This window comes from Diabrotica undecimpunctata, chromosome 2, assembly GCF_040954645.1.
Source record: "Diabrotica undecimpunctata isolate CICGRU chromosome 2, icDiaUnde3, whole genome shotgun sequence".
NCBI lineage: Eukaryota > Metazoa > Arthropoda > Insecta > Coleoptera > Chrysomelidae > Diabrotica > Diabrotica undecimpunctata.
This window is the reverse complement of record NC_092804.1, coordinates 86,819,894-86,840,981: the sequence shown is the minus strand read 5'-3', so window position 1 is coordinate 86,840,981 and position 21,088 is coordinate 86,819,894. Positions and strand designations below refer to the sequence as shown.

At 37.4% G+C, this 21,088-nt stretch overlaps 1 protein-coding gene across 2 annotated transcripts in view; it reads left to right on the top strand.

Moving 5' to 3' along the window:
• The window catches only part of LOC140434715 (7SK snRNA methylphosphate capping enzyme-like), a 180,682-nt gene extending 160,275 nt beyond the window's left edge, over positions 1–20,407 (top strand). For both annotated transcript variants that reach the window (XM_072523179.1, XM_072523178.1), the window contains one exon: positions 19,970–20,407. In XM_072523179.1, coding sequence (XP_072379280.1) covers positions 19,970–20,252 — 283 coding nt within the window. In that variant the 3' untranslated portion in view covers positions 20,253–20,407. The remainder of the gene's footprint in view (positions 1–19,969) is intronic.
• The last annotated feature ends 681 nt before the right edge of the window (positions 20,408–21,088 follow it).

Here is a 21,088-nt window from a genome sequence, read left to right as displayed (position 1 = left end):
GAATCGGATATGTGAATATCTGAGAAATTATGGACAACAGTAGAAGGTTGTTGATTTGAAACGGGCGGTGGATTTTGCTGAGAGATAAGTTGGTCCAGTTTGCGTTTCTGGGTTTGGGTTTTGTTGTCAGAAATGTGTTGGGCTTTTTGGTGAGAAAGACGATCGAAAGTGTCCCATAATAATGAATGGATATTGAAAGAGTGGATGTCATTGTAGGTTTTTGTAAAACCTACAACCTGAAATATATATATATATATATATATATATGATATGTATATTTTTTAAGGTAGTTCTATTTCTATAGTTGTTACCTAAAAACAAAAACATGTTTTGGATATTAAACTATACAATTTTTAATTAATCATGATTTAACCTTTTCGCTTTTAATTATTTTATTAACGTAAATAATTTGTTATTCTATTCAAATATTTGCTGTTTGATCCCATAATTGATAAATGTCGGACGTTCAGAAAACGTCGGAGTACGGACGTCCAGGGTACGTCCGAATACGGACGTCCGGAGAACGTCCATATTTAGTCCACCCGAAGTACATCTCATGTACGTCCGTTTAACGTCCAGGGACGTTAGGACCAAAACTGAACGTATTTTAGACGTCCAGAGGACGTCGTGTGTTACTGGAGTAGAAAACCCATTGGGTAATAAGGGTAAAAGTTTTCAAAGAAATTTGATAAATAAATCAAGTAAAACATTATTTGCAGTAGAAACAGATTCTTCATGTCACTATGCAATGAAAAACATTTTATTTATAATTGTTCTAACGTTTTGAAATTAAACACCCTGGAAGATATAAACAAACGCAAAAATTGGGTTTATGTTTAAATTTTTTGCAAAACACTAATCGTATCAGTAAAAATTGTCAATCTGGAAGCTGTAGAAAATGTGGGCGGAAGCATAACACACTGTTGCATTACACTACTGAAGGGACAGACAAAGAAGTAGATGGAGTGGGTCATCAGGAAGGTATTGGACAACTTTTTGCTATTTAGGTCTGTGAAGAGGGTGCCACTGTTAGTAATGGTAGTCAGTCGTCAGCTGGTTCATCAAATGGTAGGTCACCTAATGTTAATTCTGTGTGGTTAAAAAATCGAGCTGAGGAGCCTGGAGGGGAATTGTTGTCAACTAAATTAGTTCAAGTAATTGATAGAAATGGAAAATCTTGGACCTGTAGAACGGTGTTGGACTCTGGGTCCCAGCCTAATTTAATATATGAAGAAGTTATAAAGCAGTTGAATTTACCTAGGAATTCAATAGAAGTTACTTTGGGAAGAATTGGAAGCAAGGCCGCACCAGTAAAATATAGGTGCAATGTTACAGTTGAAACAACTGGAGTGGGCTTTAGAAAACAGTTATCTTTTCTAGTAGTTCCAAAAATTACTGGAGTAATCCCATGTTTGATCTTCTCTTAAGACTGGATATATTTTATTAGCTGTTGTGTGTTGGACAAATTAAATTGGGTTAAAATCTTCCAATGCTTCAGAAAACAAAGTTGGGTTGGCTGGTCAATGGAAAATGAGTTTTATTGGAAAGCGACAAAATGTTACAAGGTATAATAAATATCGGTCAACAATTGGAAAAGTTCTGTCATCTAGAAGAAGTTCCAGAGGGACAGGAGGTGCTTTCAAAAGAAGAAATAGAATGTGAGCACATCTTTCAGCAAACGGCCAGTAAAGCTCCTGATGGGAAATTTGTCGTACATATTCCACTGAAAAAATCAGTTACAGCATGGAATCTAGGTAATTCGCATTAAACAGGTTTTACAAATTGGAACAAAAATTGCAAAAAAAACGAAAAGTTTCAAGAATTATATTTCACATTCATGCAAAATTATATTGAAGTGGGTCATATGAAATTATCAGATGGTTCGTTGGATACCATACCATATTATTTTCCACATGGGGTGGTAAATGAAAATAGTGAAACTACAAGGTATTTAATGGGTCAGCCAATACTGATACAGGGATATCTTTCAATGATTTACAATACAATGGACCAAAAATACAAGAAGATTTGGCATATATATCTTACTGCAATATATATTTCCGACCTGTATAAATCTTTAAAATATTTGAAATAACACTCATTTGCTGACGATACACAACTGTACTCTTTTGAACCTAACTCTGTAAATGTAGCGTCACAAAAAATAAATCAGGATTTGGGGGCTATTTGTATTTATTCCACTAAACATAATCTTAACCTTCTACCACTGACGTGTACTTTCTGGAACATAACTACGGATCTGGTGCCATGTAGACCCCATGTAATTTCTATTTGGTATTGCCAACATTCTTTAAAAATATGACAAATTATGTTCAATATAATTTCTTTGATACATTTTACATTAGTGTATGCATTTTTTTTTATAATATTTTTCCAAATTGTTAGTTATTAAACATATTACAAATTACATGTCAAAATATCCTAAATAATGAAACGGTTTACTAAAATTGTTGTAATTTTTTTATTGTTTAAAATGTTAATAGTTATGTAAAATTAAAGATCAAATATACGAAATATGAAAAACCAAAATAAACCAAAAAAATAAACACCCCATATAAAAAACTACAACACCCAAACTTTAGCAATTTTGGAATTCAGATAAAAAGTTACTTTGCACATTCTTTACAAATATTAGCTCTACAGTTATCACACATTGATATCTTACAAACATCACATGAATTCTTAGTCTTTTTATCATTTTTTCGTGGACAAAGCCCACATCTTTTTCGTTTTTGGTTCATATCGGGATGCACGTTTTCATAAATCATCGGTTTGTTCAGTATTCTACTGATGTTCATTCTTAATTCTCTTGGAAGTCTTTGGTTGATAATTCTTTTATTCAAATGTCGTTCAACGAGTTGTTTGGCGAGCAGCTTCACAAATTCTGCCCGTAGTATGTTATTTGCGTCTGGATAGCTTTGGTGTAATATATATGAATTAACTCCTGCGATGTCGATGATGGAATAAAATACCGCCATAGGCCAACGCCTAGTACGTCTACTTGAACTATAAATTGCACATTTTTTATCCAGGGCATCTACGCCCCCTTTGGTTTCATTATAAAAGACAATCATTTCAGGTTTGCCAGTTTTAACATCAGTGTATTTTTGTTGATGCATCGTAGAAACTAAAAGTACAGCCTTTCTTTTCTTTGGAACATAAGACACAATTGTAATATGTTTAGTAAAACCGTAGATACAACTCCCTACTTCTCTCTTCCGGTTGAGCAAAAATTCGGTGGGAATTTCTTTCTTGTTCTTCTTAAGCGTACCTACATACGTTAATCCTCTTTGTCGCAACTCATTTGCAAGTTCAATAGAGGAGAACCAATTGTCTGCAGTTACATTTCTGTTGGTATTTATAATAGGTTGAATAAGTTTTATCACGGATTGGGTTGGTACCGCCAAACGTCTTTCTTCATCTGTTAATAATTTGCCATCGCTACCTTTGCCGGTATAAATATATCCATTGAAAAAATAATGAGTACGGGCATCAGTAAGAATCAAGACCTTCAGACCATACTTGTTGGGTTTATTTGGCATGTACATGTGAAACTTTACACGCCCTCTAAAACCTATGAGCATCTCATCAGTACAGGTGTAATGGCCCATGCAGTACTGTTCCTGACAATTATTTTTAAATTTATTAAAAATACCTGATATTGCTGCAGCAGGATCATTTTCTTTTCTTTCCGCTCGGTCTTCGGGGTTGTCAAAACGTAGACAGCTTAAAATCATTAGCATTCTTTCCCGAGACATCACACAACTGAATATATCACGGCCACTGCCATCTGTTGCAAACAAACACTGAATGTCCTCGTTGTTTGATTTAAAAACAGAGCTGTAGTATAATATGCCTAAAAAGGCTTCAAGTTCTATAATATCAAGGTCCTCCAGTTCTGGTTTATTGAGCCGCTTATAGTTTCTTCTTAACTCAGATAATTTTCGATTAGTATGTATAAGAATTTCAGCTAGAATGTCATTATCGATTAGACACCTCCATATTTGTAAAGGAGATGCACTTTTGCCCAACTGTTTGGCATCACCACGAAGTCCTGGTAAATACGAAAGTAAGTTATGTTTCTCTGTTCTCGTTCTCTGTACAAAAGGTTGTGACGACCACTTAAATCTATTTTTACCATAATAACTCGTTCCATTTTCAACTTCTTTACCACTTTCAGAATCGGAATTTGTCAGACAAGTCACCACTAGCTCCCTCACTATCATCTTCTACTACCGAATCTGTATCATGCTCACTTTCAATGTCATTTAAAGAGCCACCTGACGCTTCCATATCGCTAACCTCACTTTCTACCTCGTTATGCCATGCTAACAGAGTTTCTTCATAGTTTCTATGACCGTAATGTACTGTTTTGGATGAACCTGCCATTTTCGTAAATTTTTCACAAACACTGACGTGGTGCCAAAATGACCCCTTTCAAACTTTAGATAGTTATAAACTAAATACCACACTACTGAAAAACTTATTAAGTGAAGCGATCGACGTTACTGTAACTTGAAGGTAGCTGCGAGTCACAAACCTATAACAACAAAAATAAAAAATTGCGCGTAATTTGAATTTAGCCGGGGGTCATGTGGGCGTAGTAGAAGGTTAAACTAAATGCTAAAAAACGTAATTCTCATATACTGTTCAAAAAATTACATAGCCACTGTTTAGGATAACTTAAAACTAATTATAAAGAATGAACCTATAAAAAATGAAACTTGGGAGTCGTATATGATTGTACGCTACGATTTCAAGAGCACGTTTCCCTTTTATGAAAAAAGTTTTATTTAGTGTCATAAGTGCGTAAATTACTCTCTGAAACTATGATAATGCCAATTCTTAATTATGGGCTCTTGGTATTTTATCCTTGCTTATATCAAGTTACGAAATTAAGGTTGCAAAAAATTCAAAATAACTTTTGCAGATTTGTCTTTGGAATAAAGAAATATGATCATGTATCAAGCAAAACAAACGAACTTCAATAACTTACATAAATATCACCTCGCCTTTGATATATCGAATTATTTCGTCGTCGAATCCTATTTATTTAAGGAACAAGTTAGTATTTATTAGTTATATTATATACGAAACCAACTTTCGACGCCAGCTACTCATAACAACAATGCGGGATGGATTGAAGAAACGACAAACAACTGTCAACACTACAGTAATATTCCCTATGAACCTTTCACCGCTGACGAAGTCTCGAACCTTATCAAAGAGCTTCATAACTGGAAATCTCCTGGACCAGACGGGGTTCAAAACTTCTGGCTAAAGAAATTTTGGAGTGTACACGAGCTCTTAACAGTATTAATTAATCATGTTATTTTTAATCAGCAGGAAATACCACCATTTCTTACTCAGGGAACCACTTATCTAATACCGAAGGATCAAAATAACACCCAAGATCCAGCCAAGTACCGCCCAATTACTTGTCTTCCAACTTTGTACAAATTGGTCACATCCTGTGTAGCCCAGCGTACCAACGACCAACACTGTTCTCCAAACAATATCATAGAGCCTCAAAAGAAGGGATGCGCTAAGGGTTCCATGGGCTGCAAAGAACAACTTATAATCGACTCAGTCATTTCCAACCAGGCGTACACCAAAAAAAGGAACCTTTTCATCGCCTTCATCGACTACAAGAAGGCCTTCGATTCAGTACCGCATGAATACCCAAGCTTCTTTATCTAATCTTTCAGTAACTAACGTCGAATCTAAACAAACAGCTTCATCATCTTCCATAATTGAACCAGGTACAATTAGAACTGGTAAATTTTTAAAACCACCCACATTCGATGGTCAGACAGCATGGGAAATTTATCGTTTTCAATTTGAAGCTGCAGCTAGAGCAAATGGCTGGAATGAAAAAGAAATGGCAGATTCTTTGGTGTTGTCGCTTCGAGGACAGGCAGCAACCGTTTTGCAATTCCTTCCCCAAGATGCTTCATACCTCTCTCGTTGAAGCTTTAGAGACAAGATATGGCCAGCAGCATCTAAAGCAGGTTTTCCAAAGTCAGCTAAAAATTCGATATCAAAAACATAACGAAAGCCTGCAAGAATTTGAAGCCGACATTAAAAGACTATTGCACTTGGCATACCCTCAGGCACCTAAAGATTTTCTGGAACAAATTGGAATACAAGCATTCATAGATGGACTACAGGATGTGGAAATGCAACAAGCTCTCAGATTACAACATCACAAATCGCTAAATGGAGCACTAGTCTCAGCCCAGGAGTATGAAGCGGCAAAAAGCATTTCCAGATCTCGCCCAAAATTAAGAGAAATAAAATTTCAAGAAAATGAAGAAATCACAACCGCAGATAACCAACAACCTATTTTATCCCAAGTTTTAAACATACTGCAAAATCTTCAACAAAAACCTCGAAATGAAAACACAAGCTGTTTTAATTGCGGGAGAATAGGACATTTTCAAAACAATTGCAGAAGCCGATCCCAAACAAGGAGAGAATATCCAAAGAATGAGGCTAGAAGGTCGCCTAGATCGACATCCAGAAGCCCCAAATTCGCACTTACACTTTACATAAAAATGAACAGAATTTATTACTTAAGGGCTACGTTGAGAATGAAAAATGCACCTTTATTATTGATGCCGGTGCAACCAGATCCTTTATTCGAACCGGATTTCTGAATGAGAAACTACAACCCACTAAAACGAACTTAGTTCTTGAAACTGCTTCAGGCCACACTATTCCAATTCATGGAGAGATAACGGCAACCATACAGATTGGTAACACCTTGATAAAACACATTTTCCTTGTAGCCGGTATTAAAGACGAATGCGTTCTTGGGATGGATATTATGCAGAACAAATTTATCATAGATCTTCAAAATAAAATTTTGTTAATTGAAAATGAAGAAATTGTCCTAAATTTGGAAGAATCGGTACCTCAAGTAAGAGTTATAGTGAGCGAGGATACCGAAATTCCTCAAAATTCTGAAAGTATCATCCTGGCGAGACTGAGTCAAAAACCTGAAGGTCTACATTTCGGCGTTGTGGAAAGCGATGAACTAGTTAGTGATGGAATTTTGATAGCCAGATGCCTCATTAATGTAGATGAGATGATTCCAGTAAGGGTTGCTAATTTGTCTAAAAAGCCTTTTAAATTGAAGAAAATTAACGAATTTATTATGAAAACTACGACATTTTTGAATCCGAGAAATCTAAAGGGCGTACTAGTTTAGTTCAACATAGAATTTATACTGGAGATGCAAGACCAATTCGTCAAGCGCCACGGAGATTGCAATTTGCTAGACAAAATGAAGTTGAAAACATAATACAAGACATGATAAATTCTGATATTATCGAAGAAGCTTCGGGCCCCTATTGTTCACCAGTAGTCTTAGTAACTAAGAAAGATGGATCTACTCGCTTTTGTGTAGACTGCAGAAGATTAAACCAGGTTACACAAAAAGACAGTTATCCGTTGCCACGAATAGACGATACACTAAACACTCTTATCAGGTTCTAAATGGTTTTCTACCCTAGATTTAAAAAGTGGCTACTGGCAAGTAGAAGTACATCCTGATGATCGAGACAAAACAGCTTTTTCAACTTGCCGTGATTTCTACAGGTTTCAAGTTCTACCATTTGGTCTGTGTAATGCTCCAGCTACGTTTGAACGTCTAATGGAAATGGTTTTAAGAGGACTTACCTGGAAAACGTGTCTAGTATATCTTGATGATATAATGATTATGTCCAAAACGTTTGATGAACATCTGAAAAACTTTTCAAGCGAGGTACTTGACAGATTGAGAAATGCCAATTTAAAGTTAAATTATAAGAAATGTTCACTATTTCAAAGAGAGGCGTACTATTTAGGACATATAGTTTCAGTAGAAGGAATTAAAACTAATCCAGAGAAGATTTCGGTTATTAAAGATTGGCCTAAACCAGAAAATAAAAAGGAAATTAGAAGTTTTCTTGGACTCTGTTCATATTACCGAAAATTTATTAAAGATTTTGGCCGCATAGCTAAGCCCCTTTATCGACTAACTGAAAACAACATTGAATTTGACTGGACACCGGATTGTCAAAATGCTTTCATAGATTTAAAAAAACGACTTACAACATCACCAATTCTAGCATATCCACGAGAAGATGGCAAATTTCTGTTGGATTGTGACGCATCTCACCATGGTATTGGCGCAGTATTATCACAAGAACAGGAAGGGAAGAAAAAGTTATTGCATATTTTAGTAAAACAATGGGAAAGGCTGAAAAGAATTATTGTGTTACCAGAAAAGAGCTCCTAGCTATTATAAAAGCCCTAGAACATTTTCATACTTTTCTTTATAACAGAAATTTTATAGTTAGAACTGATCATAGCGCTTTACAATGGCTAATGAATTTTAAGAAGCCAGATGAACAAGTGGCTCGGTGGATAGAGAGACTCCAACAGTATAACTTCGACGTAGTACATAGAAAAGGGCGTCTCCATAACAATGCCGATATTCTTTCTATGCGACCCTGTTTGGAACGACAATGCCAGTACTGTAAAAGACTTGAAGATAAAGAGAACATAACCGAAGAAGTAAGTCTCCAGGTAACCACAGTTATACAGGAAGAAGATAATGATCAGACGTCCCTGGATAACCTTAAAAAGAGTCAAAAGAAAGATAATGACTTAAAAGTCATACGAGAATGGCTTAAAAATGGAGTAAGACCTATTTGGCAGGAAATAACCAAATACAGTGGAACTATAAAAGTTTACTGGGCTCAATGGGAATCTCTGTATCTTTCCAATGGTCCATTATATCGGAAGTGGGAAAGTCCCGATGGAGTACGTATACTTCAACAAATTGTACTGCCGAAATCACACATTAGAAGTGTGTTGCAAGAATATCATAGCAGCCTTTCTGGAGGACTTTTTGGAGTCAAAAGAACACTGGCCAGAGTTCGAGACAGATTTTACTGGATTAATTGTCGCCGAGATGTAGAAGATTGGTGTAGGAAATGCGATTTATGTAATGATAAAAAAGGCCCTAGAACAAGAAGTCGTGGTAAAATGGCACAATATCTTTTTTGAACGACTTGCAGTGGATATTCTTGGTCCACTTCCGATGACAGAGAGAACAAGTACTTAATGGTTGCAATGGATTATTTTTCAAAATGGCCTGAAATTGTACCCCTTCCTAATCAAGAAGCGACTACAGTAGCAGAAGCATTTATAACACACGTCGTATCAAGACATGGAGTTACTTTAGAGTTACATTCTGATCAAGGACGAAATTTTTAATCAGAATTATGGCAAGAATTAATGAAAATCTTGGGTATTAAGAAAACTCGCACTACGCCTCTCCATCCTCAATCAGACGGAATGGTCGAAAGACATAATAGAACTGTTTGTCAATACCTTTCAATGTTTGTCTCCGATAATCAAAAAGATTGGGATAGTTTAATTCCTCTATTCCTGTTAGCCTATAAAAGTTCCGAACATGAAGCAACTGATTATTCTCCATCAATGATGATCACCGGAAGAGAAATGAAGCTTCCTCAAGATCTTATTTTCGGAAGATTGCCTCCCTGCGAAGAAGAACGTTCATCCCCGACCTACATTGAAAATTTGAAAGAAAAATTAGAAAAACTCTACGAATTTGCTCGTAAAAGTTTGAAGCTTCAAAGAGATAAAGCCAAGGCCAGGCTCGACATGCATACTACTGGTACAACTTTCGCAAGAGGTGACCCAGTATGGTTATACAATCCCACACGTAAGAAAGGACTTTGTCCGAAACTTCAACGAAACTGGGTATACCGTCCTGCAGAAAATAAATGATCTACTCTATCGCATCCAGTTTTCAGCTAGAAGTAAGCCCAAGGTAGTTCATATCGAGAGACTAGCTCCATATCATGGAACTGATCCACCCTGTTGGCTTCAATCGATCCCCGATAGTCCAGTTATTCGAGGCGAATAACTATAAAGGAGGAAGCAGCGTTACGAAAGGTTTATCCCACATATTAAAAGTCCATTGACGAAAAAGAAGAAGTAGTTCGAGAACATTCAAGATGACATCAAAAATTCTTAAAATGCCTAGTGAAGTTTGGAACGTCAGAAAATATATAATTATATAGTTGTCAGTTAGTTAAAAAGTATTGTAATATTGTTGGTGTTGAATAAACTTAATTTTTAAGAAGTGTAACAATATAGTGACCTTTTCGAAGCATATAATGACGGAGTGGAAGACTAAAATTCACCTTCAAATACCCGGTGAAAACAACATCGAAACTGAAGATATCCCAATTAACCGGGGCCTTTTCCAGGGGGACTCGTTGAGTCCTCTTTGGTTCTGTTTAGCAATGAACCCACTATCTCAGCTACTGAACTCCACTGACTCAGGTTTTAGTATCAAAAATAACAATACTGTTATGGCGAAGATTAATCATTTGTTGTATATGGATGATTTGAAATTAATAGCTTCCACTCGAAACCACTTAGATCAGATGCTAAAAACTGTAGAAAATTTCTCAAATGATATTAGTATTCATTTTGGACTAGACAAGTGCCGTATACTAAATATAGTCAGAGGAAAGGTTCAGCCCGGAGGTTTCGATATGCAAGATGGCCAAAACATCGAGGCAATGGGTGAAAATGATATTTACAAATATCTCGGAGTAACACAAGCGCGGAAAATTGACCAGAAACAAATGAAAACTGAACTAACTTCGGAATTCGTGCGAAGAGTAAGACAGCTAAATCGGTCATATCTTAATAGTAAAAATTTGTTTAAGGCATTAAATACGTACGCCTGTTCCGCGCTAAGCTACTCATTTGATATTATATAAAGTGGTCAAAAACGGATATAGAGGGTCTTCAGCGGAAAGTAAGAACACTTCTCACAAAGACGCAAAAACATCATCCACGCAGTGCAGTAGAGAGAACAACATTGCCACGGTATCAAGGGAGAAGAGGACTTATGGATATAGGTGAGCAATTGGATAAACAAATTGCTAATTTAAGAACTTATTTTCAGGTTCAGGCTGAGACATCTACTTTACATCGAGCAATCTACGCAGTAGATGATACAACGCCACTTAAACTGAGGGAACAACAAAAGCGCATGAACCATCTGACTAAGCAAGAAAAGATGCGCACCTGGATAAGTAAACCTCTGCATGGGCGACATCTCAATGAGATCAGCCAAGAATATGTCGACAATACAGCGTCGAGCTATTGGTTGACATCAGGAAAGATGTTTCCCGAGACTGAGGATTTCCTACTTGCCATTCAGGATCAGGTTATTCCAACAAAAAATTACCTGAAATATTATTAAAGATCCTCAAGCCCAAAATGGCAAATGCCGATATGGATGTCAAGCCCAAGAAACCATCCAACATCTTACCGGTGGCTGCCAGGCATTTGTCGGTACTGATTATAAAGAACGCCATGACTCAGTAGGAAAGATTATCCACCAAGAACTAGCTGACAAACTGGGACTTCTCCAAACCGAGCATCTTCCTTATTATCAATACGTCCCTGACAGAATGCTTGAAAATGACAACTACAAGCTATACTGGGACCGCACTGTGCTCACAGACCAACCAGTGATGCATAATAGACCGGATCTCATAATAGTTAATAAACTTACTAGGAAAACAACACTTATTGATGTGGCGATACCCAACACCAATAATTTACGTGTTAAATACAACGTAAAGATCGCCAAGTACAGAGATCTAGAAATACAAATCAGGAGACAATGGAGAATGGAAAGTACCCAGACAGTACCCATTATTCTATCTACTACTGGTGTTATTCCCAAAAACCTCCTAGAGAACATAAAACAACTGGGTCTAAATGAACATTTCTATAAGGCCATACAGAAAGCTGTACTCCTCGCGACGTCCAGATGTGTACGAAAATTTTTGGGAGATACTCCAACATACCAAGTCACCTAGGGCTCGATAACACGGAAAGAGTCCCACCAGAGCTCAATCCTTTTGATACCGTAGGTATCTGGGATGAGTGAATTTTCCCCTTAGAGGGAGTGTGAGCCGTATGGCTAAATGTGGATAATAATAATAATAATTACTATTATGTTGTTGTTATTGTTATTATTTTTGTTTTCTTTTTTTTTGTCACATAATATCACAAATTATTCTGTTTTTACAGTACTATTTTAGTAACCATATGATTATTGATATCATTTTAATATTATGTTATTATTTATGTAAAAATTATAAATCACTTTATTCGCTGTAATTTCTTATTAACTTGTGATGGGTAGCTCTTTCGGGGCGACAGACTCAGTAAAACACAGGTTTGAAATAAAAATAAATCTATTTAGTATATATACAATAAATAAAAAAGGAATTCTACGTTGTATACTTATAAAACAAAAATAAAATGAATTCTACGTTTCCGTCTGGGTCCCGCGATGAATGAATTCCCCGGCGAACGTCTATAAAAGAAAAGAAACTAATTATTACTAATGAAAAAATGAAATAGCAGACCCACGGTAATGTTCAATACACAAATACCGATGGGTTCCGCTTGGCTAAGAACAGAGTACGATCCTCAATACGGAAATCTCTCTGTCCGGCTTGGCTCTGTGCAGATCCACGGTAATGTTCAATACACAGTACCGATGGGTTCCGCTTGGTTAAGGACAGACTATGATCCTCAATACAGAAATCTCTCTGTCCAAGATGGCTCGCAGGTTCACTACACCGTCGAGTCAGGGAGCCTAGAGCGCTAGCTACAAGACTGTCTAATTCCGCTATTCACACGCCTTAAATAGCCGTTCTGATTCCCACTTCGCCGTCACGTTGTAGAAGTGGATGCGCAAATATTGACACTCCCACGGTTCGAACTGTTAAACGATCAGAGCATCGTTACACCCCCTTCTCTTTGAAAAAAAAAAGTAACATACCTTTTTTTGTGTATATGGTGTCTACAGCCTTGTGATGTCATCTATCCCTCTCGGTATCTTTATCACAATCTTCCTCCCCACGGTTTTAAATCTTTTACATGCGCCGTCGTCTGCTTGCGGCTACTACTATCGGCCAATTTCAGTTTTACTATTACTGGTGATATCACTGACGTTACTATGTATGGTCCTGAGTACTTCGGCGCTAGTTTGCTGGTGAAAGCTGCACTAGCCGATGATAGATGGTGTTCCTTTTTCATGACTCGATCTCCTGGATGTGGCTGCCAGTTTCTTCGTCTTAGATCGTAATGTTTCTTTTGGTCCTCGAAAGCGTGTTCCATGTGCACTTTCGCTAGTTCTCTTAACGCTTCTAACTTGTTTAAGTTTTCTGTATACCCCTGTATATCTTGTCCATTTGTCGCCTCTGTTGTGTCTAATTCCCTTCCGAAATTAAGAAGCGCTGGTGAAAATCCTGTTGAATCGTGTCTTGACGAATTTATGGCGTAGCAGAATTCTGGTATGAATTTGTCCCAGTCTTTATGGTTATCCTCCACGTAAGTAGCTATCATCGTTTTCAGTACTTTGTTCATTCGTTCTACTGGATTGCATTGAGGTGAGTACGGCGGTGTTAGAATGTGATTTATGTTATAGGACTTTAGGAACGCCTTAAAATTTCCGCTTGTGAATTGCGCGCCGTTGTCCGAGATGATTTTCTTCGGGATACCGAATTGCATGACTACTTTTGATCGTAGAGTGTCGATGATTGAGTTCGTAGATGCTGCTCTTATTGGCTGGGCGACGACCCATTTGGTAAACCGGTCTTGCACGACTATTAAGAAAATGTTTCCTTTTGCAGATCTTGGGAATGGTCCCATTAAATCAATTGAGACAGTATGCCGAGGCTTTTCTACAGTGGACGGTTGCATTTTCCCGGCTGGTTGCATTTGAGACGGTTTATATTGTAGGCACTTCGTACAGGCTCTAACGTAGTCTGCAATTTGTTTAAACATCTTAGGCCAATAGTACTTTTGCGCTATTCGGCAAATTGTTTTTGCAATTCCTAAGTGGCCTGCTGTGGTCGAGTCATGATTTTCCTCCAAAATATCTTTCCTTTTATATCTTGGTACGCATAATTTCCATGGGTTATTAAACTCTGGGTCGGCTAAATTACGGCTGCTCCAAACGTGTTTATATAATTTCCCGTTTGATATTTGTAAATCCGGGAAATCGTCTGGGTTCTGGAGTACATTCCTATATAAATTATCGTACCAACTGCATGATTCCAGTTCTGATGCTAATAATTCCGACTCTGGTTCTTCGCTCTGGTTTTCTTGTGGTTGTCGTGACAAAGCATCTGCTACCTTGTTGAGGACTCCCTTTCTATATATTACCTCGAAATCGTACTGTTGCAGTTCTAAACTCCACCTGGCTAACCGACCTGACGGGTTTTTAAGGTTCTTCAGCCATTTGAGGGACTGATGGTCTGATATGACCTTAAAATTGTATCCTTCTATATACGGCCTCATTTGCTTTATCCCGTACACGATGGATAAACATTCTTTTTCCGTTGTGGAATATTTTGTCTCGGCTGGTGTGAGGGTTCGATTAGCATATGCAATTACTTTATCCTGGCCGTCGTATTTCTGTGTTAGTGCAACTCCAAGTCCACAGTTCGACGCATCTGTTTGCAGGTAAAATGTTTTCGAAAAATCGGGGCATGCTAATACTGGGGCCGATGTAAGTTTTGATTTTAGCTCTTCAAACGCGTTTTCCTGCTTATCGGTCCATTTCCATCTTATCTTCTTCTTCAGAAGCATGTTTAGCGGTCCTGCTATTGTCGAATAGTTCTCTATGAATCGGCGGTACCATGATGTTATTCCTAGGAACCGGCGGAGTTGACGCACATTTCTCGGTGCTGTAAGTCCGGTTATAGCGTTGGTTTTCTCCGGGTCGGTTTTTATTCCTTCTGCTCCAACCACATGTCCTAAGTATCTGAGTTCTGACTGGCAAAACGTGCATTTCTCGAAGTTCAGCTGTAATCTGGCTTCTTTCAGTCTTCGGAAAACTTCATGTAGGTGATTTAAATGCTCTTGGAGCGTTTTAGATATTACTACGATATCATCCAAGTAGGCAAACGCGAATTCCATATCGGGAGGTATTACCTTATCCAGTAGGCGTTGGAAAGTGGCTCCTGCGGAATGCAGTCCGAATGGGGTGGTTTTGAACTGAAAATGGCCTTTTCCGGGTACGCTGAATGCTGTCACTGGGCGGCTTGTTTCTTCTAGGGGTATTTGAAAATATCCCTGTTTCAAATCGAGGGTCGATATAAAATTTGCTTCCTTAAGTCTATCCAGAATTTCCGATATTCTGGGTAACGGATATGCGTCCTTATCTGATAGTTCGTTGACTTTTCTAAAGTCAATGCAAAATCTGTACGAGTTATCCTTTTTCCTAACTAGTACAATCGGTGAACTCCAACCACTTGTGGAGGGTTCGATGGTTCCTTCTTTTAACATCTTGTCCACTTCTTGGTTGATGATCTGTAGCATTGCGGGATTGTGCCGCCTATAAGGCTGCTTGACTGGATCGCACTTTTTCTTCAATTTTATTTCGTGTCTTATTAAGTTGGTGGGTCCTGTTATATTCTCAAACTCCCTTAGTTCTTTTCTTAGGAACCTTTCTAACTCCGTATTTTGAGTGGAGTCTTTTAAAGTGTTACATGTCTCTTCTTGATGTTGTATGTATTGTTTGGTCGTATGTTTATCGAATTTAAGTTCGATAGAATGGTTCCTGAGGAATTCCACTCCTAGTAGGGCATCTTCCGTCAACCCTGGCATTACTATGAATGTTTGTCGGGTTTGTAACTTATCGATCTCGCATTCAATTGTCAACTTCTGGTTAAGCTTCATTGACGCTCCATTTGCTAGTCTTGTTCTCCCGCTGTAGCTATCTAGAGAGTCCTTGTATATCTGAGCTATTCTATCCCCGACGTAATTTTTAGTAGTTCCTGTGTCGATGAGCGCTCTGTATGTTCTTTGCCCTATTTTTAGTGATGCGAACAGTCGAATGTCATTGCTTGCTGGCTGTGTAACGGCGAAAACGAATGGAGTCGAATCTTGTTTTACAGACTGGGACGACTCCTTGTTTCTCCAGTCTGTAATTCGTTTCCCTGACGCCTGAAACAGCAGTCGCTGCTGTAAACCCCTTCTCTGCCGCAACGCGAACAAAACTTTTTCCATGGGTTTTTGCAGTTTTTACGGCTGTGACCTGGCATCTTGCATCTAAAGCATGCCGTTTTCGCATCGTACTCTGCTTGGTCCGTGCGTCTCCAGTTTCCACGGCAAATCTGATTTGCTCGGGTCTTTTCGTCTTCTAGAGCTGCGTATTCTTGGACTAAATACTGTAATTCGGCTAAGTTTCCGAAATCCCGGCGGCGAGCATAAAGCTTATATTCTGGTAACAAATTTTTGTATATCCTTTCAAGTTCTTGGTTTTTAGAAAAAGATCCTTCTCGTCTGATTAATGTTTGAATCTCCGTGATATATCTATCTACTGGTTCGTTCTGTCTCTGTTTTCTGTTTCGGATTTCCTCTTCTAGTTGTAGCAAATATCCCCTGGGATAGAAAGCTTTTTTAAAATCTTCGCTGAAATCTGTCCATGACTTCCAATTTTTGTTATTGTTTCTGTACCATAACAAAGCGTGGTCTCCTAATAATTCTGGTAATGCTCTTAGTAGATCTTGTTTATCGATCTCGTAGGCCAAGCTTAATTCGTCTATCCTCTCTAAGAATTCTATTGCATCCGAATGTTTCTTGTCGAAGTGTGTGTGTTCCACTTTCGTACTTGATTTAGCAATTCTGGTTGCCCCATTTGTTTCGTTATTAATTCCTGTAATTGTCTTCGGATGCCCGAAATTTCCTGGGTCAGTGTGTCGGATTCTGTTCCCTTGGAAGTTTTTTCTTTTGGGATTGTTCCTGTAGCTTCCTCGCGATTTTTAAAATAGGTTCTGAGTCGTGCTCTCAATTCGTCGACGGTTCCCTTGGGATCTAAGCCGCATTTTTCGGCCTCGCTCTGCAATTCCTCTTTGCAAAGTCGATTTATCCACGACGTACCTGTTACTGAGTCTGTGTCTTTATCTGTCGGCATGTTATTAATTTTTGCTCGGGCGCCAGTTTGTGATGGGTAGCTCTTTCGGGGCGACAGACTCAGTAAAACACAGGTTTGAAATAAAAATAAATCTGTTTAGTATATATACAATAAATAAAAAAGGAATTCTACGTTGTATACTTATAAAACAAAAATAAAATGAATTCTACGTTTCCGTCTGGGTCCCGCGATGAATGAATTCCCCGGCGAACGTCTATAAAAGAAAAGAAACTAATTATTACTAATGAAAAAATGAAATAGCAGACCCACGGTAATGTTCAATACACAAATACCGATGGGTTCCGCTTGGCTAAGAACAGAGTACGATCCTCAATACGGAAATCTCTCTGTCCGGCTTGGCTCTGTGCAGATCCACGGTAATGTTCAATACACAGTACCGATGGGTTCCGCTTGGTTAAGGACAGAGTATGATCCTCAATACGGAAATCTCTCTGTCCAAGATGGCTCGCAGGTTCACTACACCGGCGAGTCAGGGAGCCTAGAGCGCTAGCTACAAGACTGTCTAATTCCGCTATTCACACGCCTTAAATAGCCGTTCTGATTCCCACTTCGCCGTCACGTTGTAGAAGTGGATGCGCAAATATTGACACTCCCACGGTTCGAACTGTTAAACGATCAGAGCATCCTTACAAACTTTAAAAACTTGAGATTAAGTGGAGTAGCCCTAGCGAGACTTCGCCTCATGTAACTCATGTTTGTAAAATTTTACAGACTAAATAAGGCAATTTATTATTATTATTATATTTAAATGAAAATTGCATGTGGAAAACAAGCAACGAAACAGTCCATGGAGTAATATGGAACAACACTACTCAAAAGAAAACAAAAAAAAAAGATCTTTCAGAGCATAATGATGAATATTACCCTATATGGAGCGGAAGTATGGCCAATGACAACTTCAATACGAAATAAAATAAGAACAGTTGAACTGGACTTTATGAGAAGATCTCTACAAATTACTAGAGCGGATAGAATAAGAACAGAGGAAATATGGATTAGAATTGAAGTAGAATGCTCAATTACAAAATATAATAATAGTCTCCCGTTTTATACCGCTGTCGCGGCTTTGGGAGTATAGCAGGGTAGTCTGCTATATCTAGGGCCTACGGTATACAAGGAAGGTAACATGGCCAGTGCTACGCTTCAACCGTCTATTATTACCCCTGGTTTTACCCAAGGTACTCATTTTTATTCAGGCTGAGTCGACCTGGGGCCTATAGACATTTTTAAAATGTCTAGATGTTCTTGCCGGCGGTGGGATTCGAACTCCGGACCACCAGCTTGCGAGGCAAACATCCTACCGCTTGCGCTACGCAGACCCAAATTACCCAATTACAAAAAAGTTGTAAAATAGAGCCCTATGTACAAAGAACGCCAGAGCACAGGTGGCCGAAAAGAATATTGGACCGGGACCCGCCGGGAAGAAGACGAAGAGGAAGACCTGCTACAAGATGGAAAACATACATATATATGATTATATTTTTACATACATGGGAAATGCTATGATAGATAGAGACCTCAGAGAAGGTGACTGGGAAAATAAAGTGCTGTGGAGGACGAAAACGGCGAACTCATGATGTGATATGCCGAAGAAGAAGAAGAAACAAAGCGTGGTCGTGGCTCACAAACAATTAAATGTTATATTTGTCTTATTATTTGTTTCTCAACAAAGGCAGTTCACTTAGAAGTGTTATCAGACTTATATAACAAAAGCCTGGATAACGTGTTTCCGACGGTTTGTCGCAAGACGTGGTAAACTACACACAATTTATTCGGATAATGGGTCAAATCATATTGAGGCAAATAGAGAGTTAAAAGAATTGCAAAAGTTGTTGGAACGCGGATCACAAACAATCGGTAATACGTTGGGTAATGATGGTTGGTTAAAATTAAAGTAATAGTCGTATTAATTGGCAAAATAAAAACCCAAAATGAAAGTAAGTCAGATCGGGAACAATACCCGAATACAAGAAAAGTAGTTTCAGCGAAATGGCTTGTAGAAAGAACATAATTGTTCTGCGCCTTCCTCCTTATTATTGTGAGCTGAACTTGCATTACCTACACATACAGAAAAGAAAAAAGTAGAATGTGGAATCTAGACACTAGAGTGGATGTTTTTGTTGAACTTTTAAGTATCAATGTGACTAATAGTGATTGCAATAGTTCTTCATCATCTGACAAGTTTTCTTCAGACAATAGTTAATATTTTGACCTTTTTTGTGGATGTCGAATTACTTTGTCAATATTGCCTCATATAATAGGTAAGTTAATTTTGTTTAAATACATGTCATATTAAAATACTAACGTCTTAGTACGTCTTATTATTTTACTTACTAAAATAAAGTACATATAAATTTTTGAAATTCATTTAACAATGTAAACGATCTGCTACCGTGAGTGCAGTGAAGGTCTAGCCTCAGTGATATAGCTCTCTTTAACTTGCGACTTCGATTATCTATTGTTTGTTTCTGCTGGTCAGGGTTGTCATGTTTTATGAGATACAAGTTTGTTATTCTATGACTATTTACTGTATGTCAAATATAGAAGTATAGATTATATATGTATTAATATAGAAGAACAATTATGTATAAGCATAACCTGGCAACAGTGTTGTCGTTAAAACTCAGCTATCATTGCTCATAATTTAGTGACTACATTTTTGATAAACAACCATACCATGTAAACGCTTATGAAAGTTTTAGTAATCAGTTTTTTTAGGTGCATTCAAAATATCATTATATTTATTTAAACAATTATTTACAATAGGCCTACACAATAGGTTTTTCAATAATATCAAATTTTTACCGTTTCTGTCTTTTTGTTTCATTTGCTTATTTCAATTTTTTTGTATAATTTAATATTACAATAATAATTACTTTGTTTTAGGTTAAAAACGGAAAAGTATGAAAATCCAAATCATGGCCCTTGCATCGAACACGTCTATACAGATATTTTTGACGGTAGATACTGCGGTTGTACCGACGATAATCAAGAAATTAATGATAAGCTCGGTGAGGAATTAAAAAAGAGTCAACTACCCGTGGCAATGACTAGTGAAAGGACTATAACAAGTGAGGACGATTGTCCACGAGAAAGTCCTTGTTATGCCCCTGTTGATATTGAAAGCGAGAAAAGTGAAAGTCAAGAAGTGTGGCCGGACAACACTTAAATACAATAATAACAATTTTTTATTATTACAAAATTTGTAAATAATGTCGATATTTTTTTATTTTTGAATTAAAATTATTCGCTTTTTGTACATATGTATAAGGATAACAAAAATCCGACGTAGTTGGTACGAATTACAATTTTTTTTTCTAAAAAGTTTCTGTTTTTTTCTTTGGTTTTTGTTCATAGACAAATATAGGTGGTAACGACTTCAGTTAACACATGAACTGCTTCGTAAGGTCACATTTAATGTGATACAATCCAGTAAGCTGAGTTTACATTGAAGTCAACTAGAACTAGCCCGTGATTTTTAGTAACAACAGTATAACTTCGCAAAAGATGGATTTCCTTCCTTCATTTGAAAATATTATATGTACAAGGTAGGTGGTATTAATGACCCATCGACATGTTGCGTCTATAGAGTATTCTGATTCTTTTAAATCTCCAGTTTTATACTGTTCACAGGATATCCAAGTATATAAATTACTATGTAAGTATAGAATTGTCCAATATTTCAATGTCATTCAATGACGAATTTTATAATTTTATTATTTAGACCAATTCAGTTAGTAAAAAATAAATCTTTTTCGTCACTACTGTAGACGGATTTTACAGTTGAAATGTGTAGTATCAGATATTACAAAAAGACTCTTCATCTAGGGATTGATAAACTTTTTATTGGAACTGGAACTGAATTGTTGGAAATTTTCAAAACACATGTCTACAAAAGGTTCAATTTCTTTTTCGTTATCAGTTTAGGTTTCGTAGTTGGCGTATCACATTGTTTTGTATTTTACGGTAGACTTTAGAAGGTAAGTAGTGCTTATTTTTTAAATT